The sequence below is a fragment of the Saprolegnia diclina genome (genome assembly GCF_000281045.1).
Source record: "Saprolegnia diclina VS20 unplaced genomic scaffold supercont1.10, whole genome shotgun sequence".
Taxonomy (NCBI): domain Eukaryota; phylum Oomycota; class Saprolegniomycetes; order Saprolegniales; family Saprolegniaceae; genus Saprolegnia; species Saprolegnia diclina.
In genome coordinates, this window is record NW_008246077.1 from 499,768 (window position 1) to 525,698 (window position 25,931).

General features: G+C 58.5%; 10 protein-coding genes across 10 annotated transcripts; 4 read left to right on the forward strand and 6 right to left on the reverse strand.

Moving 5' to 3' along the window:
* Positions 1 to 646: 646 nt before the first annotated feature.
* Positions 647 to 3,002, forward strand: SDRG_04175 (hypothetical protein). Its single transcript, XM_008609837.1, has one exon. It carries the CDS (start codon positions 726 to 728, stop codon positions 2,934 to 2,936), a length of 2,211 nt encoding a protein of 736 aa, XP_008608059.1. The 5' UTR covers positions 647 to 725; the 3' UTR covers positions 2,937 to 3,002.
* Positions 3,003 to 3,126: 124 nt separating this feature from the next.
* SDRG_04176 (hypothetical protein) lies at positions 3,127 to 4,876 on the forward strand (the record flags this gene model as incomplete). The annotated part of the gene is made up of 2 exons (XM_008609838.1): positions 3,127 to 4,024; positions 4,095 to 4,876. The coding sequence occupies 2 exons, from the start codon at positions 3,127 to 3,129 to the stop codon at positions 4,874 to 4,876; spliced, it is 1,680 nt and encodes a 559-aa protein (XP_008608060.1).
* A 250-nt stretch (positions 4,877 to 5,126) lies between these two features.
* Positions 5,127 to 6,923, reverse strand: SDRG_04177 (hypothetical protein; the record flags this gene model as incomplete). The annotated part of the gene is made up of 9 exons (XM_008609839.1): positions 5,127 to 5,400; positions 5,446 to 5,515; positions 5,562 to 5,603; positions 5,648 to 5,721; positions 5,770 to 6,070; positions 6,124 to 6,215; positions 6,258 to 6,560; positions 6,613 to 6,693; positions 6,735 to 6,923. The coding sequence occupies 9 exons, from the start codon at positions 6,921 to 6,923 to the stop codon at positions 5,212 to 5,214; spliced, it is 1,341 nt and encodes a 446-aa protein (XP_008608061.1). The 3' UTR covers positions 5,127 to 5,211.
* Positions 6,924 to 7,021: 98 nt separating this feature from the next.
* SDRG_04178 (hypothetical protein) lies at positions 7,022 to 11,529 on the forward strand (the record flags this gene model as incomplete). Its single annotated transcript, XM_008609840.1, has 19 exons — positions 7,022 to 7,069; positions 7,128 to 7,211; positions 7,259 to 7,276; positions 7,326 to 7,468; positions 7,517 to 7,651; positions 7,701 to 7,770; positions 7,815 to 7,890; positions 7,935 to 8,202; positions 8,251 to 8,764; positions 8,806 to 9,177; positions 9,225 to 9,506; positions 9,564 to 9,779; positions 9,833 to 9,917; positions 9,973 to 10,089; positions 10,139 to 10,301; positions 10,354 to 10,633; positions 10,684 to 10,884; positions 10,930 to 11,058; positions 11,104 to 11,529. 19 exons carry the CDS (start codon positions 7,022 to 7,024, stop codon positions 11,527 to 11,529), a joined length of 3,627 nt encoding a protein of 1,208 aa, XP_008608062.1.
* A 125-nt stretch (positions 11,530 to 11,654) lies between these two features.
* On the reverse strand, positions 11,655 to 14,306 carry SDRG_04179 (hypothetical protein). Its single transcript, XM_008609841.1, has 5 exons — positions 13,883 to 14,306; positions 13,697 to 13,840; positions 13,329 to 13,655; positions 13,134 to 13,284; positions 11,655 to 13,087 (listed from the first exon to the last, which is right to left on the reverse strand). The coding sequence occupies exons 1-5, from the start codon at positions 14,255 to 14,257 to the stop codon at positions 11,685 to 11,687; spliced, it is 2,400 nt and encodes a 799-aa protein (XP_008608063.1). The 5' UTR covers positions 14,258 to 14,306; the 3' UTR covers positions 11,655 to 11,684.
* Positions 14,307 to 14,481: 175 nt separating this feature from the next.
* Positions 14,482 to 17,341, reverse strand: SDRG_04180 (hypothetical protein). The gene is made up of 8 exons (XM_008609842.1): positions 16,975 to 17,341; positions 16,784 to 16,927; positions 16,412 to 16,738; positions 16,205 to 16,355; positions 15,763 to 16,160; positions 15,511 to 15,717; positions 15,031 to 15,463; positions 14,482 to 14,981 (listed from the first exon to the last, which is right to left on the reverse strand). Exons 1-8 carry the CDS (start codon positions 17,317 to 17,319, stop codon positions 14,524 to 14,526), a joined length of 2,463 nt encoding a protein of 820 aa, XP_008608064.1. The 5' UTR covers positions 17,320 to 17,341; the 3' UTR covers positions 14,482 to 14,523.
* Positions 17,342 to 17,609: 268 nt separating this feature from the next.
* Positions 17,610 to 18,371, reverse strand: SDRG_04181 (hypothetical protein). Its single transcript, XM_008609843.1, has 2 exons — positions 18,037 to 18,371; positions 17,610 to 17,994 (listed from the first exon to the last, which is right to left on the reverse strand). Exons 1-2 carry the CDS (start codon positions 18,359 to 18,361, stop codon positions 17,660 to 17,662), a joined length of 660 nt encoding a protein of 219 aa, XP_008608065.1. The 5' UTR covers positions 18,362 to 18,371; the 3' UTR covers positions 17,610 to 17,659.
* Positions 18,372 to 18,753: 382 nt separating this feature from the next.
* On the reverse strand, positions 18,754 to 20,365 carry SDRG_04182 (hypothetical protein). Its single transcript, XM_008609844.1, has 5 exons — positions 20,127 to 20,365; positions 19,745 to 20,074; positions 19,610 to 19,682; positions 19,502 to 19,560; positions 18,754 to 19,449 (listed from the first exon to the last, which is right to left on the reverse strand). The coding sequence occupies exons 1-5, from the start codon at positions 20,331 to 20,333 to the stop codon at positions 18,847 to 18,849; spliced, it is 1,272 nt and encodes a 423-aa protein (XP_008608066.1). The 5' UTR covers positions 20,334 to 20,365; the 3' UTR covers positions 18,754 to 18,846.
* A 907-nt stretch (positions 20,366 to 21,272) lies between these two features.
* On the forward strand, positions 21,273 to 23,089 carry SDRG_04183 (hypothetical protein). The gene is made up of 2 exons (XM_008609845.1): positions 21,273 to 21,906; positions 21,952 to 23,089. The coding sequence occupies exons 1-2, from the start codon at positions 21,287 to 21,289 to the stop codon at positions 23,057 to 23,059; spliced, it is 1,728 nt and encodes a 575-aa protein (XP_008608067.1). The 5' UTR covers positions 21,273 to 21,286; the 3' UTR covers positions 23,060 to 23,089.
* A 27-nt stretch (positions 23,090 to 23,116) lies between these two features.
* SDRG_04184 (hypothetical protein) lies at positions 23,117 to 25,886 on the reverse strand (the record flags this gene model as incomplete). Its single annotated transcript, XM_008609846.1, has 6 exons — positions 23,117 to 23,938; positions 23,984 to 24,123; positions 24,175 to 24,289; positions 24,350 to 24,943; positions 24,994 to 25,347; positions 25,395 to 25,886. 6 exons carry the CDS (start codon positions 25,884 to 25,886, stop codon positions 23,117 to 23,119), a joined length of 2,517 nt encoding a protein of 838 aa, XP_008608068.1.
* Positions 25,887 to 25,931: the final 45 nt, after the last annotated feature.

The following is a 25,931-nucleotide window of genomic DNA, read 5'->3' on the forward strand; positions in this document are numbered from 1 at the left end:
AGAGCCATAGGAGCCATTGTACCTATGTGGTGGAACATCTCTGCACACGGGACCCATCCAGGGAGGCCGTTTGTTGCAGAACCCTTTGTTGTCGGCTGGTCTCTGGTCCTCATCAACGCCAAGAGAACAAAGCCAGTACCTTTGGAGTCTTCCTGCTGTCGACGATACGTACAGGATAAATGTCGAGCTGTTCACAAGTGATGACGGTGTCTGCCATCCCCACGAGATCGCCATGTCAACCCGGCACATTCTCGAGGTCCTTGAGGCTTGCAAATATTCCGAGCTGTCGTCATCGTAAGGGCTCGTTGCCATGAACATGGAATGGATCGTCGAGGGTCATTCGTCGAGGGTGGGACACGGGTGTATCGTCACGACCTGGTACACTGGCAGGCGCCGGAAATTGTTGTCGGACCTGGGATTAGTGGCGGGCAGCTACCGGTACACTCGCCGCTCCGATCGAGTGCAAAGGTGCAAAGCTCGCCGACAGGCGGCACACGATCGTGGCAGTCTCGAGTCGCGTTAGTTGTCGTGCCCGCGCAGTATAGTCGAAGCGTGAGTTGCTCGTTGAGCTCACGTTGAGGCGGGAGAGCCACGGTGAGCGTATCCGGATGCGATGCGCGCATCGTGCATACTCAACCCGAGTTTTGTGCAAGCGTGCGAAAAACTATCCAGTCTGTATCCGGACAAGAGACGCTCCAGGCCAGTACTGCGCAACTCGCCCCATCATGGACGACGCCAACGAAGCCGCGACGATCGCCGAGGCCGAGATGCTGCGCACGCAAAGTACCTTCCAGCACGGCGACGCGGTTGCTATGGAGCCCACCTATGGTGACGCGCAACTCGCCGAGAGCTCGAGCGAAGGCGAGGACGACGACGAGAGCAACAACCAGCTGTACATGAGTCTCGGTGCGCAGTATGGCAAGGAGTTCAAGCTCGCGCGGCAGCAGAAGGAGCGCGCGTCCATGAATGCGATTCTGAACCGGCACAAGATGAACCACTCGTTCGGCGCAGGCGACGACCACAGTCAGGGCGTCTCGCTCGGGCCCGAGCGCCACTCGATGGGCCACGAGATGGGCGACTACGCGCGCATGGATCGCGTGAGCAACTACAGCGCCGTCTCGACTGTTCGACAGTCCATGTTCATGATGCCCGTCATGGAGTCGTTGCCGGAGCGCGACGGGTTGGACGATGTCCTGGAGGACTTTGAAGGCTGGATGCACAAGAAGGGTCAGCGCTTCAAGAGCTGGAAACTTCGGTACTTTCAGCTGTCGCAAAAGGAGATCAAGTACAGCACCGAGCCGGGCGGCAAGCACAAGGGCGGCGGCGTCGTTCTCGGCGTCGAGTACCTCACGAGCGTGGCCTTTGGGCTCACGATCCGGCTCGCCCCCAACCGCGCACTGGACGTCTACGCCGAGTCAACGGACGAGCTAAGAGCTTGGTTCAAGCGACTCTCTCGGGCTGGAAGCGCTCCAATGCCGCAGCCAAGCGGGCCAAACGTTCGTCTTCAAGCACAGTACTCCCGGGCGTCGTGGAATACGCCACACGACGCGCTTCCCGAGCCCATCCATGTGCCCATCGATCTGCCACACGTGCAGTACGAGCCTCCTTCTGCGCAGTTCACATCGGCGGAACGGCAGTATGAAGCCCCACAAGTGCAATATGAGCCGCTTCAAGTGCAATATGATCCTCCACAAGTGCAACCTCAAGCCACGGACGCCTCTGGCAGCGAGGTGGAGCCGCAAGACGAAGAGAGCGCGCCGGCTCCCGTCGACGACGCGCCGTTGGACATCTTGTTCCAGAAGCAGTCCATTACCCTCGGCTCGATGCCGCCGGTGCCGTCCAACGTCTCGTCGACCTCGTCGGAAACGCGGCAGCGTCGCATGAGCACTGCAAGGTCGTCGGCGGTGCATCGCTTGTCGCAAGTGAGCAGTCACAGCGGTAGCATCCATCTCGGTGGCAACGACGCCGACGAGGTTGTGGAAGGCTGGCTCTTCAAGCAAGGTCGCATCGTGAAAAGCTGGAAGCAGCGGTACTTTCGACTCCTCGACCACACGCTCAGCTACCGCGAAGCGCCGGGTTCGACGCACCTCCTCGGCCACGGCTGCGTGGTCGGCGTCGAGCGAAGCAACACGACGCACACGTTTGGCCTCACCATCGCGCTCGATGGGAACCGGACGCTGCACGTATACGCCGAGACCGACTACGAGATGCGCAAGTGGCTTCGCGCGCTCACATCCCTCGTGCAAGCCATGCCACACACGACCGGGGAGACGCTCTTCAAGCAGTCGAGAACCCACGGCGCGTTCCTTAAGAACTTTTCTGGCTGGATGTCGATTCCATCGGGCTTGTTCAACGCGTCTCTCAAGCGCTGCTTCTTTACGCTCCACGGTGCCGAGCTCACGCAGTCGGACGATGCGCCGGCCCTCGTGACGCGCACCGACACCATCCATCACGTCGTTCCGTGGCCGGGGAAACCCAATGGCCTCGAGTTCCACATGCGGAGCAACAAGGTCTGGAAGACGGTGTGTCCGTCGCAGTCGGCGGCCGCCGCGTGGCTTGCTGCCATCAGCGACAACCTCAAGCGACAAGACTTTACAGTCGAGCGCTTCCTCAAGCGCTGCGTTGTGAAGGAGCTGCCGACCATCATGTGCGGCTGGGCCACGCAAATCAACAACACGCGCCGGGGCGTCCGGCAGTTTTACGTGCTCGACAACCTGCGTCTGAGCGTGGCCTGCGACGTGGATGCCATTGTGCAGCCGATCGACGTCGTCACGCGCGTCGCGCCGTCGTCGGTCGACTGCGCGTTGGAAGTCCACTTTGTGTCCGAGCCCATGCTTGTGCTGCAGTGCGACTCGGTCGACGGTCTCCGGAATTGGCACCTCGTGATCCGCACGTGCTTGAAGGAGCCCATCCGCCAGTCGTTCCGGTGTCCATAGCTCTCCTGCCATTATAAACTGCTAAACTATATACGAACCCTCTTCAAGTTGACGAGGGGAGCACCATTCCGTTGATGTGAAAGACCATCATTTTTTGATTCTTCACGTGGGATTGGTCCATAATCGGCCAATCAAAAGAAGGCATTCCACCTGGCATCACAATCCGGCTCATTTTGACATCGTCGCAGCGATGGACGCTACGCTCCGGGACCCGGTGTTGGTTGGCCTCATCGTTGAGTACCAGCACGGCTGGTGGCACGACAGCGCTGTCTTCCGAAACGACCCGCTGCTGTTTGCATCGGACGACGACCTCGCGCAGCACGTCGCTGTCTTTGGCGAGCGCTTCGTGCCGTGGCTTGCGCGGCGTGGCCTCACAGGCGCCATAAATCTCATGAGCATCTACCCACCGCTCGTTCCGTGCATAGCTCTACACGCCGCGGCAACTGGCAACCATCCGCTGGGTGTCGCCGCCATCAACAATAGCAACGACATCTCAAGCTGGGTGTCGCTTATGAGCGATACCGCAGGACACTTTGGCCACTGCAACCTCTTTGCTTCCAACGGCATTCCCGTCTCGATAAAAGGCGCGCTGACGAGTGGCAATGTGGCGCTCGTGCGACAGCTCCACGACGAGCGTGGGCCCGCCGTCTTCAAACGGTACATCGAGGACGCGATTCGTGCCGGGCACCTCGCAGTCGTTCGATTCCTCCACGAAGAGGCGTCAGTGACGTGGCCTTTCGACGCGCTGGGCATTGCGGTGCAAAGTGGGCATCAAGATATTGCGGCGTACCTTCAAGAGCGCGGTCACCAAACCGACATTTTTAGTCGTCTGGAGACAGACAGTCTCCTCGAAGAGGTCACAAATCTACACGCGCAGCATCCGACCACGAGCCTCGAGCACTCGCTGGAAGAAGCCGCGTCGGAGGGCCTTCGCGACGTGATCAAATTCATCCTGGCGACGGGGACGCCGAGCACACCTGCCGCGCTCCAAGCGGCCGCCAAGCAGGGTCATCTCGAGTGCTTTCAAGTGCTGCTCGCACAACGACCGCAAGAGCAGTCTGACACGTATGCTCCCCGTCTCGGTCATGGTCGCGGCCGTCGCAGGCGGAAATGACGCAGTCATTTCGCTGCTGCATTTCCGTCAAATGTGGTCCACAGACTACATGGACGCCTGTGCGAGCGTCGGCCGACTGGACCTCGTGCGAAAGCTTCACAACGCGGGGCACTTTGGTTGCTCGAAAGCTGCGATGGACTGCGCAGCCGCCAACGGCCACTTGGACGTTGTGACGTTTCTGCACGAACACCGCGGCGAAGGCTGCTCAGTGAGCGCCATCGACAAAGCTGCGGGCAACAACCATTTGGCCGTCGTCAAGTACCTGCATGCCACGGTCGGCATCCAAGCCTCTCGCTATGCGATCGCGTGGGCAGCCATGGGCGGTCACGACCATATTGTGCGCTACCTGTATGAAGCGATGAAGGCCCCCGTGCTCGACGACGTACCCGAGCGTGCGGCCCGAGGCGGTCACTTGCCCGTCGTGCGCTACCTCCACGAGCAAGGCCTTGGTGAATGGACGCCGCGCGTGATGGATCTGGCGGTCAAGTCGGGGAATATTGCGCTCGTCGCGTTTCTGCATGCGCATCGGGCCGACGGCTGCACGCCCGCAGCCTTGGACGCAGCGGTCGTCCATGGGGATGTGGCAATGGTGCGGTTGCTGCACGACGTGGTCGGTGCCAATGCAGCACTATGTTCGCCAATGGCGATGCGACAAGGTACTGCCGACGTGCTTCTCTACTTGGCCAGTCTCGGAGTTGACGTGGTACGCACGCTACGAGCCAGCGCCCCGCGATTTGTCGCGCTCATCGAGTACTTGGAGTACACGCAAGCGCGACCACCGAAGGCCAAGAAACAGCGCACCGAGGGTCGAATGCAATCAATGTAAAAACACATGACAATATTGTCTGGTAGAACCACTGATTGTCGGAAGAAACCAAGAATACACAAATATCTGTCTTGCCTTGTATACACTCTTTGTCCAACTTGTTATGTATCTTGTTGGAGCGACTAATGCATTCCCACGCGAGCCCCATCGAGATGGCTGCCAGGTCGAGGGGTTAGGTTAATACGCGTACTAGCACTGTACATTTTTTGATATCTTCACAGGGTCTGCCATGATGCCCCAACTACGAGTAACGAGCAAGACGATATCTTCGTTCATAGCTATTGTTCTATGCTGCTCATATAGGGTTCTCGATGGAAGGGTGTAGGAAGCTATTGTCACTTGGATTTCGCGAGCGCGCGGACTGCGTCGAGACCGATCCGGATCGTTTCCTTTTCCGAGACGTCCTTGTCTTGCCAAATGCCGAGCGAGAGGCGGCTCACGATCTCAAGGACTTCGACGAGGACAAACCACTGCGTGTCGGCGTTGTTGCAGTCCTTCATGCCGGTAAAGCACTGCAGTAGCGCCTATGAAGAAGTTGTGCGTCAAGTATGACTCTGACTGTCGCGCACGGTGTTGAAGAGCGCTTCGTGCTCGTCGCTGTCGCCCGTGCAAAAGATACCGCTGTCTTGGATCAGTGACCTAGCCAAGCTCCGTGTTATAGCACGTCGACGCTGAACGCTTGCACCGCAGGTCGTTTGCGTTCAGATACGTGCCAGGAATCTTGTCGCTACGTGTCATCATTACTGCGGGACCCCACAACCATCCAAGTACCTCGTGGCGGTCGCGTACTTTTCGTAGACCTTGAGCACCTTGGGTCGGGCGTCTTGAAAGAGCGCCAGGATGCTCTAGCCATTGCATCAGTCGACATGTATGTTGGTCGTCGCTCGTCGTACATCGGTGTGCACTGTATCGCGAAACGGACCCGTTGTCAAGCGCAGGACGGCTGGTTTGACGTGGTCCTTGAGACTCTTCTCGAGGGCCGGTACGAACGGGGTGTCGTCACCGTACATCTTGTTGTAGGCAAGGATCACGCGCAGCAGTGCTTGGATGAACCCGACGCGGGGCAACGACGGCGTCTCGAGCCCAAGGCCCGTCACAACGGTGTGGAAGATCTTGTCGATGACGTTGTGGTCCGTCTGGAAGTGCAACATGGTCGACTCGTGCACGAAATGGAGAAATTCGAGGAGGCTCATGCTACGCAGTAGAGCCAAATGGTGGTGCGATCCAAATGCGATGGAGGTGTGTACCTGTACATGTCGTCGCCAAACCCGATGCTATAGTGCTTGTAGATCATATTGACGGCGTCGTAGTACTTGAGCAGCGTCTCTTCGACGTCGTCCTAGCGGCAGGTTACCATCGGCAGCAAGGCGTCTGAACGTACGCGGTCCTTGGCTTCCTTGACAAACTCGTCGAGCTGCAAGAAGGGCAGGTCGTGGTAGAACGCAGCCTCGATTTCCTCTTGCGAGACAAACTGCCCCGACCGGACGTGAGTGGCTTGGTGCGCTTTGGCGTAGCCATTGATTGCGTCGGGCGCGTCGCGCGGAATACGTCCTTTGCCAGCGATCCCGTCGATGTCACCGGCGTCTGGCTCCACCTCCGACTGCTGGTTGCTCGTGTTGGAGAACGCCGAGGCGGCCCACTCGGTCATGACCGGGATGCCAATCTCGTCAACGGGGACCTCGTGCTACATCGCATGATGTGGCCTGAGCACTCAAGGTCAAGTCGCATAATGGTACCTGAAGCACGACAGCGATGACTTCGTTCTCGCGGCAGCAGTCCGAGATGCGCGACCATGGGCTCAGTATCACGCCCTCCGACTAGCAGCCATGAGTCCAGGCCAAAGCGCGTCGCGTCCTACATTTTTGACTTCGCGCGGAAGGTAAAAGCCATGCTTGGCATGCGCGTCTTCGCGGGTGCGGCAGCGGCCGTGCGGTAGCATGAGTGCGTAGCGCTGGGCGGCTACGAGGCCGAGCCACTTGATGCACTGGTGGCCTTCGCCGCAGGCCACCGTGAACGTAAGCCCGTTCACCGCCAGTGTGAGTTGCATCTTTTGAAATGAAACTCTTGGGCCGTTTGGATCGGGTCGCGTGTGATTGGCCAAAATGCAACAGCCAATCGTCACGTCGTATGGCATCATTTTCAAAGATGCGAGCAGCGCTCTTCCTCCCGAGCGCCAATTGGTACTGCTCCCAGGTAGACGATGGCGACGACGCGATGCATGGACCCGAGGTAGACGCTCCTCTTGACGTAGCTCTGTGCATGGGGCGTCCCCCGCGATGGGTCCGGAAGCGTCTACTTTGCCTACGGCTGCAAGTCCCATGTCGCGATCTACGAGGTACACGACGATGCTGGCGACGTGCTCGCATGCTCATGCCCATGTAGATGCTCCTGACGGATGAGGTACTGATAGCAGCCACTATGCACAAGCAGGAAGAAGCGCTCGTTGTAGAACACCCTTGGTGAGCCCCGGTTCTACGCAGACGTGCCCCGCGGGAAGCACGACAAGCGGGTGACGTCGGTCGTCTTCCTCCATGGCGCCGACGAAGAGCTCCTCTTGGCATGCGCGGGAGAAGAAGGCTCGATCCAACTTTGGTATCCATCGATGGTGCAAAGCGCGTGGGATGGAAAAGGACCATGTAGGGACGTTGCCAAGCGGGAGATGGTCGACCGCCAGCGAAAGCACAAGACCGAGATCATGGCCATCGCAAGCGCCGAGGATCACACGATCGTTGCAGGCGACCGCAACGGCGTCTTGAGTGTTTGGCGTCGCGACACGTACACCCTGCATAATCTGGCAGGCTGCGACCTCATGGACGGTTTACAGAGGCATCTCGACGCTGGCCACGCCGATCGCTGGGGACTGCATCTACTGCCTGCACGTCGCCGGTGGAATGGTACTAGTCGACTTCTGATTTGATATCTCACGTGTACGGAGTAGGTGGCTATTGGCTATCGGAGTGGCAAAGTGATCCTCTGGGATGTGCACCAAGGCGCCATCACGACGCGCCTCAAAGGTCTTCGAAATGCCATGCTGGTCGTCCTATTACGTGTGTATTAGGCCATGACGAGGAAGTCCACGCGGTCTCGTGGTTTACAGCGGCCAATGACAAGCTCTTGCTCGCAACGTCGTCGCGCGACAAGAAGCTGTGCGTCTATGACGGCGACAATCTCATCATGGAGAGTCAACTGCCCAAGCCAAAGAAAGCTATGAGTGCGCACCAGCTCGGACGTCTCTGGTTCACGCACGCGTGGATGCCTTGTGCGGATGCCGATGCAGTGCGTCTCGTGACGAGCTCGTACAACGGCGAGCTCTACAGTTGGGAGTGGTATGCCTACACGACGTGCTACCATCATTTGCCTCTGACGGCTTCTAGGTCTCTCTCAAAGAAGCGCCCAAAGCTCAGCGTGGCCCCGACGATTGTCAAGCAAGGCCACACTCGACCTATTTTCAACATTGCGGCGCTCTCGCTCAGCACTGCGAGCACGTACGTCGTCACGGTTTCGATGGACCGCGACGTGCGAGTGCTCCATGCGCCATCGATGACATCGCACAGCAAGCTCGCAGGTCTCGGTGGCCATGTCTATACGCTTCAGTTCAACGCCAGCGGTGTCTTGGCCGCGGGCATTGGCGACAACACGATTCGCTTGGTCCGCGATGTGCATTCGCCGCAAACGACGTGCGACCTTGTATGGAAAGGCCTCCAGAGCAAGGTCACGGCGTTGGCGTGGCATCCCATGAGCCCCACAATGCTTGCGTATGGCTGTGAAGACGGCGCTGTTGGCTACTATGACACTGCCTCGCACCAGCACATCCGTTTCAAGGCATACCAAAAGGGCATGATTCACCAGGTGGCTTGGCGCGCTCCGCCGACGACAGACGGCGCACCGGTACGTTGCATATTTGCAGTGCAGATATTCACGTCCAACAGGTGCAAGATTGGCTGGCAGCGCTCGATGCGGTCGAACACGGCGAGCGTGACGTGATGGAGACAACGGTCGCGAGCCATTCGAGCTCGGCACTTCAGCTTTGGATTTGCGCTGGCGACGGGACGCTCACAGTCGCCAATCCTGAGACGCCCGATGCGCCGATGAAGGCTGTGAACAAGCGCTGGGGCGTTCACAACGTTACGAGCTTTGCGTGGCAGCCAAACGCGGTCACTTGCGCTGTTGGGACCAAGGACGGCATCGTACATCTCGTCGTTGACGATGACAAAGCGCATCAGTACATGGACCACACCAAAGCCGTGTCGTGCGTTGATTGGCGCGGGTCTACGCTCGTGACGGCGTCCTACGATGGCTCGGTACGCAGCCAGAATACGAAGCCGCACTTGACAGTCTCTGTGGTTAGGTGTGTGTGTACGACTTTACGGGTGAGCGTCCCCAGGGGCCGGCGCGTGTCTTCAAAGGGCACGCGACGGGCGTCACGTGCATTGCATGGTCTCCGTCAGCAGAGTTCTTGGCGTCGGCGTCGATGGATGGCACCGTGCAAGTGTGGCCACAAGGCGACGACCGCGGCTTCAACTTTCGGGGACATACGGGTCGCGTCTTGACAGTCGCGTGGGTCGATGACAAGACACTTGTGAGTGCTGGCGAAGACCAGTCGATCCGCGCATGGGCGTACACTGACCAAGTACACGAGTTTTTTCATGCTATAGAGGCTGATCAAGTGCTATGGTCGTATCTGTAGACATGTACACTTCCGCCCAAGGGCAAAGAAGACCCGGCCCCTGCTCCTGCTTCCCTCGTAACAAGCAAAAAGTCGGTCCCCAAGCAACCCAAGGCACCGGCCGCCGTGACCGGTTTGCTGCCGAAAGCCGTCATCGACGTCGAAAGTGTTGCGAAAATGCTCGATCCGCCCTCAAGCGTCGCCATGATCGACGATGCCCACGCGCAGTACATGGCGGTGTGTCATTCAAATCGAAGAGTTGGATGTATCTCACACAACGTGCTGCGTAGACTGGCGACTGGGAACGCGCGGCGAGACTGCTAGTGCTTCACGGACACATTGGCGATGCACTCCGCCTTGTTGCCAAAGAAGGTAGTCATCGACGTACATTATGATGATGGCGCAAGAGCTCACTTGCGTTTGCATCTAGGCAAGCTTAGCCCCGTCTGGCTCGCCTACGCGCCAATGGCCGGTAGCGACGTGTGGCGCGAATTTACGGGCTTGTACGCCAAGCAGCTTCGCGACGCTCGCGCATTTCAAGATGCAGGTACGCTCAGAAGAGCAATCTCTCGTTCAGCCTTCATCCATTTTGCTAGCGTTACACTACACCTCGGTTGGAGATGTCCACGCTGCGATCGAGTGTCTTTGTGATGGCCAGTTGTGGCGCGACGCCCTCGCCCTCGTGCACCTGCGCTGCTCGCCGTTTGATCCCGTGCGAACCGCCACGTACGAAGCTTTGGCGAGCCATTTGCAGGCAACGTACGCAGTCGACAATGCAAATGCATGTATGTATCACACATCTATATGACAGACACTCGGCCGAAGAAGCGGGGCAGGTGTACGTGCATTTGAACCAGCCGGACCAAGCTCTCGCTTGCTTTCTCAAGGCCGCGTCGCCATCGTCGTTTGATGCCGCTGCGCGTCTCCCGCTGTCCAACTCATTGGCCCTCGACTTGGCCAACCGGGCGATGGTGCTTGGGTTCGACTCGGCCGTAGCGATCCTTTTGGCGGCGCTGCCGCCCGAGTCGGACCCCACCGCGCATCTTTTTTTGGCCTTCTATCTGCGCTCAAAGTTGCCGCCATCGAGTGTGGTACCTTGCTGAAATTTCAACAATATGGATGCCCAGAACTTGTGGTCTAGATGGTGTCGAACCAAGTGTTGGCCCACAGTCTCTTGGCCCATCGACCCGAAGGCTTGCCACCGTTGTTGACAGAGCACTTGACTGACGGCAGTTGGTTCTGGGCCGCGCTCGATGCGCCCGGTATCGCGTTGCGCTTGCGCGACGCTGATGAAGACGAAGTGCGCGAGTCGATCGAAAAGACGTTTGGCGTCTACTTGCAGGTGCGCTTGGTTCATTTCTGTGCGGTGTTTACACCCATGTTGTAGGCGGCGCCCATCCATGGCCGTCTGTTAACGCATCTCGTGCGCATCGGCACGGATGTTGCGCAAGGCTGCCTTGTGAGTGCGTTCGAAACGTGGAGCACAACGTTGGCGTGGCTGCTTTCCACGACCGAGGTTCGCTTTGCATGTCCACGATCTCGTCCTGATTCGAAGGCATAGGGATCCGAGCTCCTCGGCGCTTTTTGCCTCGTCTTTCCTCGCGGTGTGCAGCGCTCGCCCATTGACGATGGCGAGCTCGGTACGGAGTCCAGCGCCGCCCAAGATCTCTGGGCGCTCTTCTTCTTGTATCAGTGCATCGCTCTCGCACGCGTCGTGCGGCTCGAGGCCAACACGGACCCGCTGGCCAGTCAAGAAGCGCTACTATTTCTCATCCAGTGGATCAATAACGAGCTGCCGGTCGAGCAACTCGAAGCCCTCGGCGCCGACGTGACCCGGCTGACGCGAACTGCGTCGAACGAGCTGTCGCTGCTGTATCACCAACTCTTGGCAACGCCTGCTGGTGACAGCGCGGTTGGCGACGACACGCTCAGTGCCAGCGACCACGACGATCCCCAAGGCTCCACACCGGACGCTGTTGACGAATAGACACGTCCGGCAAGTGTCGTGGTAACTTGTCCTCGAATCACGTGCAATCATGAACTAGCCCGGGCCTCTTGTGGCTATCCATGCGCGCGTGGCTGTGCACATCCATTCAGAGGTTGAAACGCTGATGGGATCTATCAACGAAGACTACATTGGGATTACACTGGCGACAGATGCACGGAGGACGAGCGACGCTCGCACTCCTTCAGGATGACCGAGAGCTTCCCCGAAAGACGCTGCAAGACGTCTCGCGTGATCTCGACAACTTGGTGGTCGTCGGCTTTGGGCATGGCGCTCACATCCTGCGTGTGCTCGACAAGACTCTCCGAGTGGTGGTCGAGGAGACCGTGGACGCGGTGGTGTCGGGCCATGTCTGAGAACGCTGCTGTCGTCGACTCGATGAGGTGCAGCTTTTTTTCTTCGCTCTTATTGCGCTTGTCGCGGATGATGACAAAATCCACGTCGTTCCAGCTCCGGACGACGCTCTTCTTTGGCGGGTTGAGCTCCGTGCCATCGTTGCCCGTATGCAGTTGGTACCCGCAGAGCACTTCGTCGTGGACAAGTGCTCGCTTGGCCACTTGGTAGAACGAGAGCAGTTCGTCCTTCTCGCAGTAGCGCGTGTGGGCCTCCACCGAAAATGTGCACCCGACCGTGCCCAGCAGCTCGTTGAGGATCTTCTTTACTTCGCGCGACTCGGAGATCATGGCGAGCATGCACGACACGAGCTCGTTGGACTGGATGAACTCCGAGTGCATCGAGATCGTCTTGTTGCTCGCAATCGTTTTTTGCGTTCGCGGGTCGAGGATCTCGGTGATGCAAGGGCACGACGGGGTCTTCTCGGGACTGCCTTTGTGGATCCACTTGGCGATCGAGTCGGCGACCTGCTGTGTGAAGAGCCGTTGCTTGGCCTTGCGCCGCCGCGCTGCCTGGAGCCCGCGCAGCAAGAGCACGGTCGAGAGCGAGTGCGAGTCCGAGTGCAAGATATCGGTTTCCCGCGCTTGGTCGCCGAGAATCATGACACTGGTGTACATCTCAAGCGGGAGCTGGTCGACGTGGCGCCGGATCGCCGTGTTGCCATATTGGTGGATGAGGGCAATGTTCTCGAGCGACGCCAAGTCCAGGCCGGCTTCGACGAGCAGTGCGTCACGCTCTTCGATTGGCGGGTCTTCGCAGAGCAAGTGCACTTCGGAGCCGTGCAGAGCGACTTCGTCAATGAGCTTGATCATGTCGCGAATGTCGCGTCGCCATCCGCACATGAGAATCTTCTCGACCTCGCGCTCCGTCACGAGGAGCGGGTGGTCACGACAGGCAGGGATCTCGATCGGAGTCTCCCGCACCTTGTACGAGTCGTTGTCTTCGGCAAGAAAGATGATCTTTTCGCCCGCCCGCATTTGGCGGCCCATGTCGGGCTTGATGACGATGTCGCCGTCACTGGTCTCGACGCCGATCGGAATTGCATCTTCAAAATAGGCTTGTAGCCGGACAAACGGTACGTTGACGCAAGTTGGCCACTCCTTGATGTAGAATTCGTTGCCTTCAAAGCCCAAGACAGCACGGAAGACTAGAAGCACTCAAGTCAAAACGACGCAAGCCTGGCACAATGCAACCTTTGGCGAGACCCGGGGAGCGCGCCGACATGATGACGAGCCGTCCAATCACATCGTGGGACACGAGCGACTCGACCGCGCCGCCACCGACAAGCGAGATGAGCGGTTCGTTGTCAATGTCACGGACTTCAGCAACAATGTGGCCGCGTAGCTAAAGTGCAAACTCAGAAGTGCAAACTCGGAAAAACGGCGTACCGAGTCGAGGCCGAGAAGAGACAAAATGATGCGCAGCACCGCCGCGTCCGACTTGTCGGCGTCACCGACAGTAGCCATGATGACAATGCTTCGTGCCGTGTGCGCCGACACTTTTTTGAGGTCGACAATCAAGAGCGGGTTCCCAGTTCGAAAGACGACTTTGGTGCCGAGGAAATCGTCCGGGTGCATGTGCGAGTGGAGCTCGGCTTCAAGTTCCTCCTTCTCGAGTTCGGCGAGCACGACGACGACACCGCCCTTTTCGCTTTCGTTGGCGCGACACAGCTCTTTGATGAGGTAAATCGACTTGTCGGTCCAGCCCAAGAGCAGCTACAATGTAGCTCTAGCGGATGCACACATTTGCTACGTACCGTGTGGTTTTCCTCGACGACGTTGCTTTTGCCCTTCTTGAGCGAGTCCATTTTTTCCCGGACGCTGTCGACGACAAACCCGAGAATGACGGCAAAGAAGAGAATGCCGACAATCGAGACGACCATTGCAATTGCGCGATGGTCCTACAAAAACGTCAACACGATTTAGAGTATACCCGCTTGTACCCAGCTCACTGCCTCGCGCTGCGCACCTGGAAACGTCATGTACATCCAAGCCTCCCAGATTGCCTCAGGCACGGTTAGCTCGTGCTCCATGGCGCTGATGAGCAGGCCGATAATGATTGTAAACACTGTGCCAAAGGAAACGAGCGTGATCGTCTGGCCTCGTCGCGTCGAAATGAACGTGTCGACCTTGTACGCCACGAGTGCACTGGTCGTGTAGCTCGATTTTTTCTTGGTCTCGACCTCGACGCCTTTGGTCGGGGACTTGGTTGGCGCATCGGTGGCGACCGCGACCTTGGCCGACTCGGTCGGCGCAAAGTACTTGACGGCCTTGGACTGGAGCTTGGTGCTCACGGACGACGCCTCGCCTCGAGCCATCCGCGCTATGCCGCGAAACACCTACCAGAAATGTCGCCGTTTCCACTCCTCAGTCACGGCTATAATTATCAATCGGTCCCACGTCACACCCATACTGGCGCTCTCAGTCCACAACCGCCATCTCGTGCGGCTCATCAATCTGTCTTGCCATTTTTCTATCGAGCCGAGACAAGTCAGAGGCTTCAAGTTGTAAACAGAATGGTGGAAGCCACGAGCAAACGACATTTTTGCTAATGAAATGACATACATTGAACGACAACAATTGCTTAGGAGGCATGGAACGTTTGAATCGTATTGGGTCCCTGGGACAACCGCATTTGCTCGTGCTTGGTATGGAGGTTCGTGTAGTGCTCGAGGAGCATCTCGACATCGTCGCGAAGCGCCATTAGACGTTGGCACACCTCGGGCGTGAGCTCAATATCGCCGTCAAAGGACGGCGGCACCGGCAGGTGGGACGTGGCCTTGGAGACGAACGATCGCTGCGTTCGAACACGCGGCTCGGGCGGGTTCGCGGCGCGGACTCCAATCGGTGGTGGGGGCGCGGCCGCTTTGACGTCCCTCAAATTATTTTGACGCATCTGGTCGGTGAGCCGGTCGACGACAGCGCTCTTGACGTCCTGCGCACGCCCAATGTCGTTGGCGCCATCGATGATAACGACCAAGTCAAACTCGCTCCACTGACGCACCACTGCCTTGTCCTTTGGGTTGAGAACAATGCTGGGCTCTACCGACACGTTCGAGTCCGATTCGATGCTATTTGACGAGGGCACTACCTTTGTCGGTTTTGCGGCGCTTGGGCAAATAGCCGACGAGGAGCTCGTTCACTGCACCGAGCCGCTTGGCGAGCTGGTAGTACGAGAGGGTTTCATCCTTGGTGCAATACCGCCGGCTGTCTTGAACTGCAAATGTGTTGGACTGGGGCGATAAGAGGCGGTGGAGGATCTGCTTGACCTCGCGCGACTCGGAGATCATGGCGAGCATGCACGAGATGAGTTCGTTGGACATGACAAAGTCCGAGTGCACGGCGATGCTGGCGTTGGCGACCACGGTTTTCTGCGTCCGCGGATCGAGAATCTCGGTGATGCACGGACACTTGTTAGTGACGTGGCGCGCCCAGCGAGCGATCGCGTCGACGATCCGAGGGCCAAAGAGGTGCTCCTTTCGCTGCTCCTTTTTGTTTTTCTGCAAATTGCGCAACAAGAGCACCTACAACCACTCGTTTTCGAGTATACAAACATGTGTTTCAAACGTACGGTGGCGAGCGAGTGCGAATCTGAGTTCAAAATGTCGCGCTCGCGCTGGTAGTCGCAGAGCACCATGATCGACGTGTACGCTTCGAGTGGAAGGGGCTCGAGGTACCGGCGCACGGAGGTGTTGCCGACGTGGTGCTTCAAGATGCAGTTGTCGAACGCGTCGGCGTCAATGCCGCTTTCGGCCAAAAACACAGCGCGGTCGTCGACCTAATTCGGAGCATAAATACAAAAATCATGCAAAAATATATGTACTGAAATTTCGCTGAGCAAATGGACCTCACTGCCTTGGAGTAAATAGTTGTCGAGCAGCACGAGCATGTCTTGGATGTCGCGGCGCCACCCGCAGATAAGGATCATCTCCTTCTCGATCGTGCGCGGCGGAATCTGCGGGGTTGCGAGCGGCGGGACACTCACGGCCGGCGTCAGCGTATACGAATCGTTGTCTTCAGCGAGGACGACAATTTCGTCCGTTGCTTCGATGAGATAGTCAAAGCTCGGTTTGATGACAACCTTGCCGCTGCTCGTTTTGATGCCAATCGGCGTCGCGAGCGGAAAGCGCTGCATGAGATCGCCGAACCGCGTCCCCGCCGCGTCGGGCCACGCTTGGCAGTAAAACTCGTCCCCTTCGAACCCCAGGAGCGCCGTGTACACTATTGTCATGTTGAAATCACTGATGTTTGTACAAATTGTCGACCCTTGGAGAGGCCAGGGGACCGAGCCGCGAGCAAAATGAGGCGCCCAATGATATCGTGGGAGACGAGAGTTTCGACAAAGGTGCCGCCAACAAGGTGCACGAGCGGCTCGTTGTCCACATCTCGGATTTCAGCCACCACATGACCTTGCAGCTATCGAAAAATCGAGTTCAAACGGGCCTTCCTTCGAAAAATGGGGAAAATTTTACCTGAAAGAGACCGCGGAGACTCAAAATGACACGAAGGCACGCGGCGTCCGACTTGTCGGCGTCCATGGACGTGGCGAGGATCGTGATGCTGCGCGCCATTTGCGCCGACACCTTTTTCAAGTCGGCGATCACGAGCGGACTGCCCGTGCGCACGACGACCTTGGTTTGATGCAATTCGTCGAGCTCGATCTGAGACGCGAGCTCCCCTTCCATAAACTCTTTGGACGCGTCGGCGAGGATGACGATGACGCCACCGCCTTCGCTTTCGTTGGCCAAGCACAGCTGCTTGATGAGCGAGATCGACTTGTCGCTCCACCCCAAAATCAACTAGCAATCACATGGTTTCTACGTGGCATTGGCAGGTGGACGTACGCTATGGCCGGTTTCGACCACGTTGCTCCGGCCTTTCTTGAGGTCGTCCATCTTTTCGCGAATCGAGTCGACGACGAACCCGAGGATGACGAAGAAGAAGACCATGCCGTGGATGCTAATGAGAAAGCCCGGGACCCGGAATTTCTACATGGCCGTCAGAGTCCAAATTGAAAGGGTTTATAGGTAGCTACCCATTCGTGCTGCTCGCCCTGCGCACCAGGGTCCGATATGAAGAGCCAGCACGCCCACATGGCCTGGCCAAGACCGTGCTTGATCCCGCCGTGCTGGCCTTCGACCGCCGCCGTCGTCGGCTCTGGCGTCGCGCTCTGCGTCGTATTTTCTGCTGCGACCTCAGTTGTGGACTCGCTGTGGTCGTCGGTTGGAATCAGCGACACAAAGCAGCCGCAGGTGACCGTCATGAGAAGCCCAAAGCTCACGAGCATGATAGATTGGCCGCGCTTCGTCGAGAGAAAGGTGTCGATGATGTAGAGACAGCGCGCCGTCGCATAGCGCAGCTTGGCCACTTGCGCCTCCATCCGCAACACAATTCGTTTCGCCCGAAACGAACTCGACCCATGCATCCACCACTATCTATCCGCACGGATTCCTATCTATCCAACGATCCCTCTAACTATCCATGGCAACGCAACCGCGACAACGACTGCAATATATTGCTTTTGCCACTTGAAGTAATCCTGCGGAATGCACCTCGATCGTTTGACAAACGATCTACACAGCTATCCACTCTGCATTCCCACACGAACGCCACACCCATCCATGTATCCAACTATCCAACTATTCAACTATCCGGCTGTCTACATGTGATTGATCGGACGCATGGACACGATATATCGCAAGTGTCGTAATGTCTAAGGTTCATACGAGTACGTAGTGCAGCACGATGGGCACGACGATGGCGGCGATGATGAGGAGGACGACAGTTCCGATGAGGCATTTTTTCTGCATGTGCGCACGCTGCACCTGTCGCGTGACTTCGGCTTCGTCGACGATCGCGCCAATCTCGAGCTTGATCTCTTCGGTTTGGTTGCGGATCTGCGTGATCATGCCGGTCTGCGCCTTGACCATCGTCTCGACCGCAATGAACGCTCGATTGACTTGGACCGCGTCCTCGGCCACCTCGAGCGCCATGTCGCGGTCTTCTTTGGCCTTTTGGAGGTCGTCCGTCGAGATGCAAGCGGTCTTGATCAAGTCTAGGAAAAAGATTATATAACATGCCTCGTAACACGCAATACCATATTCAATGACGGCTTCGTGGCGACGCGCGTAGATGCGTTCGACGTCCTGGAGCTGCTTGACGGCGTCAATGTAGCTCTTCCGGAGGTCCTTGAGCTTGGTCTTATCGGCCGTCTTGCGGCGCTTCTCGGCGTCGAGAAACGTTGCGAGCTGGCGCGCCGTGGCTTTCGTGTCGGCCATCGCCGACCCCGTCTTCTCGAGGAACGTGGCCTCGGTGCCCGCGCCTTCGAGCGAGCACTCAGCCGAGATGGCGCTCAGCGCGCTCTGCATGCGCGCGACGGCGGCTTGCGCCTCGTCCAGCGTGTAGATCGCACCCTCGTCCATGACCGACGATAATATGGAGGTATAAATAGCACCACGTTGCCATGTCGAACCTCTGACGTGGCACGTTGTCCGAAGGTTCCGCGTCGGAGGCGTTGCAAAGATGCACCTTTCGACTACAGCGATTGCATAAGCCGATTCGGCGCTGCACCGTTGTCGGCCGTCTCGGAAGTAGCGAGATGCCATGGGAAGTACTTGCAACTAGCGGCAGGTCACGGTGCCACGTAGAGTAGAGTGTTGAACCGACCGGTTTGGCTTTGCGTTTGTCTCTGGGAACGACATCGAGAAGGACCGACGTAGCCGGAGCTCTGCAAGTAGGGCCTAGGATGGCGCAGCCGATCGGCGCATTCGTCCGCAGTCCTCGCCATCTCAAGAGCATCCTCTGTTGATATGGCGGCGACCGAGTAAACCCAATGCATCAACCAGAGTCCCGCGTTCAGTAGGTTAAAGAGACTGGAGAACTGAGAGGGGAGACTCTCGTTGCAGGGTTAGTCTTCGTGGAAGGTCATGGACGCCGACGCGCCCCACTTGTCGTCGTAGACCTTTTCGAACGCCGGGTACGACTTGTTGGTGTCCGGCGCCGCCGTAAAGAACTGGTCCGTGACAATGTCGACCATGCCCTCGACGAGCGTCTGGATGAGCGGCTGGAGGCGGTTGCCCGTCTGCTTGAAATCCGGGCCAGGGTTGACCTCGAGAAGCCACACTTGGTAGTCTTCGTCAATGAGAAAGTCGACGCCGTAGACCTCAAAGCAGTTGGGGAGCGGCTGAAAGACGGAGAACTCGCCGCGGTACGCATCAAAGACCTCGCCCGTGATCGCGCCAATATCGGCCAGCATATTGGTCGTGATCGTCTTGGCTTCGACCGCCGAGATGCCTTGGTCGTCCATGAGGATCGCTTCCATGTCTTCGAGGAGGAGGACGCAGTCGGCTTCGACAAAGTTGGGGTGGTCCTGCTGCTGGAACGTGTTGGTGATGTGCGAGAGCTTGTTGTCCGTGTTGGCCGGGTTGTACGCGTCGAGGGACGTGAGGAGAAGGACGTTTTGGTACACAAACACCTGGAGACACCCGACCGCGACCACGTACACGCGGACCTAGAGCATAAGAGCCTTGAGCACGAGAATATGTATCGACGCATAGTAGTACGTGGAATTTGCGCTTCTTGAGGAGAAGCGGCCGCTGGACGTACGCCTGAACGACCCATTCTAGTCGATATCAGTTGAGACACTAGTAGTATTGATATCGACTGGATACCGCGAATGTCGGTCCACTCGGTGATGATGGCCTTGAACTTGGCGTACGTGTCAAAGACGTTGACCTCCGCGCCCTACACAAGCACCAAATGAGACTATCCAACTATCCAACGATGCATCAATGGATAGGACATACCTTGTTGGACGCACTGGGCTTCATGATCCACGTGCCAGTCTCGGCCTTGTCCTCGAAGAGCTGCTTGACCTCCCACAGGCACGACTCGAGGCGGTTCCGGAAGCTCACGCCGAGCTCAGCCAAGCTGTTGTCAAAGGCATCCCAGAGGTCGACAACGAGCGTCTCGGGGAGCGCGCGGCTAAGTCGGCAATTCGGGTGCTTGCGGATGTACTTGGAGAGAAACATGGAGAGCTGCGCCTTGCGCGAGAGGCCCTTGCGCACACAGTACGAGTTGGCGACCACTTGGCCTTGCAGCACGTTCTTCCAGTCGAGGTTTTCGTATTCGTCCCACTAGCATGCAATATTTGAGTATATCGAGAGACGCACAGAAGAGGCGGTGTACGAGGAGGTCGGGCGTGCGCGGGTCCGTCGGCAGCGTCATCACGTCCCAGAACCGGTCGTGCTTGGCAAACGCGCCAAGGACGAGCGGCCGAAGGTAGTTGCAGGGTACGTTGACACGCACGAGCACGCGCTTCTCGGTGGTCGTAGGCGCGTAGTAGGTGTACGCGAGCGCACTCGCTTGCTCGTCCAGGAACCAGTAGTCGGCCATGCTGCTCGTCGATCGCAATCAGCAAATGCGTGCCAATCACCTTGCCTTTCTAATGGGCGAAGTTCGCAGTTTAAAACTTCGATCGAACCGCTTCGAATGCAAACGTGGCAGCGTCACGAGCGAGCGCAGCCAGGTCCATTGTATCCAGGTGCACAGTCCGTTGCGGCTTCCGCCATGGGCTCGACGATCCATGCATCTATCCGTCGTACGAGTGCTCGGTATCGTGCTTTCTTCTATGTGTGTACTGCTATACCTGCCTGAATCGATGCTAAGCGACGACTGGTGAACATGACAAGCCCGCCGCTACCACGGCGAAAACGCGAACTCGAAGCATGCGATGGCTCGCTGCTACAAATCCATAGCCGTCTTACTCCGTGGGTCGCCACGTCCAAGGTTATGTACAAGCCCTATGTCATTTCGCACAGCAGGCAGTCGCATAGTACGTCGAGAAACGCCACAAATTTGGCACCAACCACAACGCGGTTTCAAGCCTCGCGCCAGGCAGTACACGAGTGCGTCAACGAGATGATCCTATGCATGTGGCTCCCATTTTCCCTTTTCCAAACCGAGAGATGTCTCGGGCGTCTATGCCCTGGGCTACGCGCAATGTCCCGATGCGCTCCATCACAAGCCGCCGCATTTATGCAAGTTGGCAAGAACAAAATCCGGCGCAGTGCAGTCGCACAAGACAGAATACCAGTTTCTGTCTTTGTGCCTTTTGAAATGGTGCTTTTGGTGCCAAATGTGGCGTTTAGCGCATGCAAAATGAGCTCTTTGCGAAAAATCTGCTTCTTCTTGCTTTGACTACCACTGGGCTATCACAAAGATTTTCTTGCATTTGAACTTTAAACAGAATGGATACTGTCCTTGCGTCTCAAGGTCGCTCTCTGTTTACTGCGTGCAGAAATAGCCTGGCGTTTTGTCGCGGGTGGTTATTTAACCGCTTGGAAGGAATGAGCGAGCCAACGGGCGACGACGTCGTAGTCCCCGAAGTTGCCCCAACCGCTGCGAGCCTTGTCCTCGTGCGCGCGCACCTCGACCGTTGGAACATCTCGTACAGCGCGTCGCTCTCGCTCGATCCGCGCTTCAAGAACATTGTCCACGCGGTGCTCGGAAAACCCACGCCGTCCACGCCGTGCCCGCTCGCCGTTGTCCATATCAAATTTGCCCTCACCGACGACCTCCGCGACGTTGCGAGCTACGAGATTGAAGGCGAGCGCCATATCTACAAGCTCAAGGACCACATCCAGTTCGACGAACGCATCTTGGACCGCATACGTCGCCGCAAGATTGCCATGAAGCAAGCCAACCTCGTCGACGTGAGCGACGAGTACACCAACGCGCGCGTCGCGCCGCCCAAGTACGACGACGACGCCAAGCCCGTCAGCGACGACCACAAGGCCGATGACGACAAGACCAAAGACGACGACGACGCGCTCGGCAGTATGGAAGACATGGACGCAGTCGAAGCGCGCTTGCGCAAGCTCTTCCGCGAAGGCGACATCAACAACGACGGCCACCTCACGTACCTCGAGTTTCGCACGATCCTCAAGAAGATCCAGCGCAACATGCGGTAGCCAATATGCGGTACAATATTGTCTTCTCACAGTGGTCCTAGGAAGGAAGAAGTCGACTTGCTCTTCACGCAAGCCGACGTCGACGGCAACTGCCGCATCGTGTACGACGAGTTCATTTCGTTCGCGATGGACGTGCTCCGGCGTCTCAGCGCAGGGCGCAAGTACCAGCACCGGTTTGAGGATCTCAAGGACGATTACAAGGCGCTGCTCTCGGAAGAGCTCGAGCCGACTGTCAAGGCCCTTCGTCAAGCGTTTGACGCGGCCGACTACGTCCCCCCCAACGCGATGGGTCGCACTCGGGACTTCAGACTCACGTACGACCTCTTCTTCAAGTGCCTCTCGAGCCCGCTCGCCAACCTCAGCCGCGAAGAGATCAACATGATCATGGCGCTTTCGCCCATGGACGACGACGGCAAGTTCGAGTACGCGGGCTTTGAAAAGGTCCTCTACGAGGCCATGTACCGCGTCTCACAAGGCCAGAGTCTCGCGCTTGCGACCGACATTGCAGCCTACTTGCGCGGCCAGTTTGACCACGCCCACGAGATCTGGGCATCGTCGCTTGACGAAGAGGCGCCGGCCGGACGCCTGCCCCGGCGCGTGCTCTTTGAGAGCCTCCATGGGCTCAAACGGCTCATGCTGAACCGCATTCAATGCATCGTCGTGATTGGCCTCGCTGCCCAAGACGAAGTTGACGGCCTCGTCGACTACGAGGCATTTGCAACCCGAGCCGGGCCCAAGATCCGCGAGCTCATCCATCCCAACCACGTCTCGCGGCGGCTCCGCATGGCGAGGACGGACGAAGCGACGATCGCGGCCATCTTCTCGGGCGTCGACGACCAAGCAGGGCTCGAGAGCGTCCTTGTGCGTGCGTTTCAGCGCGAAGACAGCGACCACGACGGCGTCTTGCGCCTCGACGAGTTCCGCGCGGCGATGGAGCACACGACGTTGGATCTGAGCAGCGAGCAAGTCGTGTCCATGATGGCGGCCGCCGACGAGAATGGCGACGGCTGCGTCGACTATGCCGAGTTTGTGCAGTTTGCGGTCGTCAATTTGGTCCAGCTCAAGAAGGAAGCGCGGCTCCTACAGATCAGCGAAGAAGAAGAAGATGACGCAGAGGAGGACAACGACGCCAAGAGCGACGCCAAGTAAGCACAACGACAGATGCGACTTGGAATTGCATTGAGTGTTGTCCATACGCTTGATGGACTACTCTTTGGTTGGCTGGAGGTACGTCGAGAGTAGCGAGATGCCTTTGGCTGCGGCCGCCGACCCGAGCAGGGACGAGCTCGAGGTCGAGAGTAGCGACTGGATCGACGACCGGTGTTGCTGGGGGACCTTGGGCGATGGCGGACGCACGTGCACGGGTGTCGGGAGGCGCGGGGTTGGTTTCAGCGAAGGCACTGGCAAGAGCGCAAAGCGAGGCGCTGGCGGGGCCACGTCCAAAAGCGGTGTCTCCCGCGGCAGGACCTTGGCGCCCGAGACGACCGACGACGTTGCGAGCCCCGACAGCAGCAGCCGCGACGTCTGGAACTGTGCGACGACGTTGTCGACAAGAGGCGGGCCATAGAGCTCCCAGTCCACAGGGTCGATCCAGTCGTGGACGAGGTCGGTCACGAGCGCTTGGAGCCCCGCGTGCGCGATCGCGTCGCCCCACCCAAAGCGCGCAAAGTCCGCGTCGCCGATGCAAAGCCGGACAAAGTAGACGTCAAAGATGCTCTGAAGCGCGACCGCTTGGCCAAAGTCGAGCGGTGGCTTGAGCGGTTTGGCCGCCGCGAGCGACGCGACGCGCGACGCCAGCACATCAAACGTCCACCCGAGCACGTGCGACCGGAGCTGGGCCTTGAGGATCGCGTCAACGGTTGGTTGCGCGCACCGGGGCATCGAGGCCTGTAGGGTAAAGAGCGCATGCGCAATCGCAGGCGTCTCCGACCACGGAAGCCACATGTGCCCCAGACCTCCTGCCTCGTCGTCGTCGTCGGTGGGCACGGCCACAGACACCCAGAACGGCCGGTGTACGCGTCGCCAGTCCTATCGACGCCAGGTTTCTGGCAGCTCCTACGACCAAGTACGTACCTCGTTTGAATAGCCGTAAAACTGATCCCGAAGCGAGGCAACGACGGGATCTGTGGCGTCGGCAACCGCACGCTGGGCCCAGACCGAGCCCACTTCCTGAGCCAGCACCTCAAACACGCTGTGAACGAGCGTTGCTGGGCCTACATCAATTCATCAGACGACTGCAGTACCATCTTGCGAGGCAAGGCAACCATGGCGTTGCTGTACATGGCAGAGAAACACGACTTGGGTCAATGTGGCGCTCGAGTCGGGGGGCAGAAGCGCGCCGAGTAGCGGACTCGGTGGGAGTTGGTCCAGCGCAAGCGTCTAGTAGGCACGGAATGCGCATCCATCCAGTCCTCACCACTAAGTCCCTATGGGTTGTACCGAAAAGAGACGGGGCAAGCTCGCAGCGGGCAATCTTTGATCGGTGGCGTGCGTCGCAACGGCCGCGCGGATCGTTGCGACCGACACCGACACCGACGTCGTCCATGTCGAGGCAAACACCGTCGGCAGCGACGTTTGCAGTGTCAAGCACAGCTCGACGATGGCGATCGTGGCAGCCACGCGCGTCTCGAGAAACGCGACGAGGTCAAAGAGCAGGCGCAGCATGCCTTCGTGCAACACACCGTGCAAGGACGCGTCGGCTTGCGCGAGCATGGCTGAAAGCGCATTGACAAACGTCAACACGCTCTCGTCGCTCGGCGCCTGCAAGAGCGCGTGGCGAAACGTGCTGCCCGCGAGGTCCAGCGCGCCCTGGAAGAGGGCCTGTGTCTTTTGAACAAACAGGTCGTCTGCCACGAGGGCCCACACCGACATCGGCGTCTTCTCCTCGTCGTTGGTGGTGACGGCCATGGCGTCGCGGAGGAGCGGTAGTGGCACAGTGTACTTGTCGACGCAGCGTTGGAGTCGAGACTGGACCTTGCCCAGTGTCGTGATGTCCCGACTCGTCTCGAGCAAAGCGGTAATGTGGTGGCGCAGCTAGACAAAGGCAAACCGTGGGATGGATGAGAGGGTGTATGATGCCGTACCGTTTCAATGGCCGAGCCGAGCCAGCTCGACGCAGCAGTCGCCAGCGCCGCGTCGGTGCTCGCATCCGCCGCAGGCAGCAAGCGCATCGTCGACGTCGGGTTTAGAAAGAGTGTGTCGAGATGCGAAAGCGTCGAGAGGATAATGTGCAAGAGCCGCAGCACGATCGACTGCGGGGCCGACGCGCGGGCTGCTGTCGCCTCGACCGCCTTGGTTCGGCCCGAGAGAAAGGTCGATTGAAGTGCGAGACGACTCTGGGTTGGCGCCATCTCTTCGAGCGTGCGCAGCGCGTCCGCATAAAAGCTTGCGCGCTGCTTGGGCACGGCCAGACATGCGTGGGCGCATTCCTCGATCCGCTGCCATCTCAAGATGAGCGCGATGGTCGATCGAGAGGACGCTATACCTTGGGGAAGTCGAGCATGGCTTGCAGATCGAGGGCAAGGAAGGCCTTCTCATGCAATATGTCGGGTGAGAGTCGCATCGATGCGGCTTGGACATGATGGTAGGTCGCATACGCTTCGAGAGGCCGTCCGCGCTCCATCGCAGCCCACATGCGCTCCGAGGCCGCGACGATGATATGGACATCATCTTCGAGCGGGTCTTCATCCACCGCTACTTGCGCCGAGGCCTCTGTGGGCCGGCGCTCGACGATCGCATCCACGCAGGCCTCGAGCTGCTTCCAGAGTCGTGGCATGTCGCCAAGGGCGTGCTCGAGGTGCATCGAGGCCTCGTGCATGCTCACGATCTGGTCGGCGGACTCGATGAGGTCGTGGTAGCGGGAGCCGCCCATGGCCTGCATCTCCTTCTCCTTCGCCTCCTTCTCCCGGCGGGTCGCATCGAGGAGCTTCTGCACCTCGGCGACCGAGAGCTGCCGCAAGACCGCGTCGACGTGCATCTTGAAACTGGCGAATTTAATTTCACACCACGTGTGGCATATTCA

Coding starts and splice junctions, on each gene's coding strand:
- SDRG_04183 (XM_008609845.1), top strand. CDS start 21,287: ATGAGCGAGCCAACGGGCGACGACGTCGTAGTCCCCGAAGTTGCCCCA. Junction 21,907..21,951: donor AAGATCCAGCGCAACATGCG/GTAGCCAATATG, acceptor CAGTGGTCCTAG/GAAGGAAGAAGTCGACTTGC.
- SDRG_04180 (XM_008609842.1), bottom strand. CDS start 17,319: ATGGAGGCGCAAGTGGCCAAGCTGCGCTATGCGACGGCGCGCTGTCTC. Junction 16,928..16,974: donor AGGGCGAGCAGCACGAATGG/GTAGCTACCTAT, acceptor ACGGCCATGTAG/AAATTCCGGGTCCCGGGCTT. Junction 15,718..15,762: donor ATTTGCTCAGCGAAATTTCA/GTACATATATTT, acceptor GCTCCGAATTAG/GTCGACGACCGCGCTGTGTT.
- SDRG_04181 (XM_008609843.1), bottom strand. CDS start 18,361: ATGGACGAGGGTGCGATCTACACGCTGGACGAGGCGCAAGCCGCCGTC. Junction 17,995..18,036: donor CGAAGCCGTCATTGAATATG/GTATTGCGTGTT, acceptor TCTTTTTCCTAG/ACTTGATCAAGACCGCTTGC.
- SDRG_04175 (XM_008609837.1), top strand. CDS start 726: ATGGACGACGCCAACGAAGCCGCGACGATCGCCGAGGCCGAGATGCTG.
- SDRG_04182 (XM_008609844.1), bottom strand. CDS start 20,333: ATGGCCGACTACTGGTTCCTGGACGAGCAAGCGAGTGCGCTCGCGTAC. Junction 20,075..20,126: donor CGCGCACGCCCGACCTCCTC/GTACACCGCCTC, acceptor ATTGCATGCTAG/TGGGACGAATACGAAAACCT. Junction 19,561..19,609: donor CGAGTGGACCGACATTCGCG/GTATCCAGTCGA, acceptor GATATCGACTAG/AATGGGTCGTTCAGGCGTAC.
- SDRG_04179 (XM_008609841.1), bottom strand. CDS start 14,257: ATGGCTCGAGGCGAGGCGTCGTCCGTGAGCACCAAGCTCCAGTCCAAG. Junction 13,656..13,696: donor TCGTCGAGGAAAACCACACG/GTACGTAGCAAA, acceptor GCTACATTGTAG/CTGCTCTTGGGCTGGACCGA. Junction 13,285..13,328: donor CTCTTCTCGGCCTCGACTCG/GTACGCCGTTTT, acceptor TTTGCACTTTAG/CTACGCGGCCACATTGTTGC.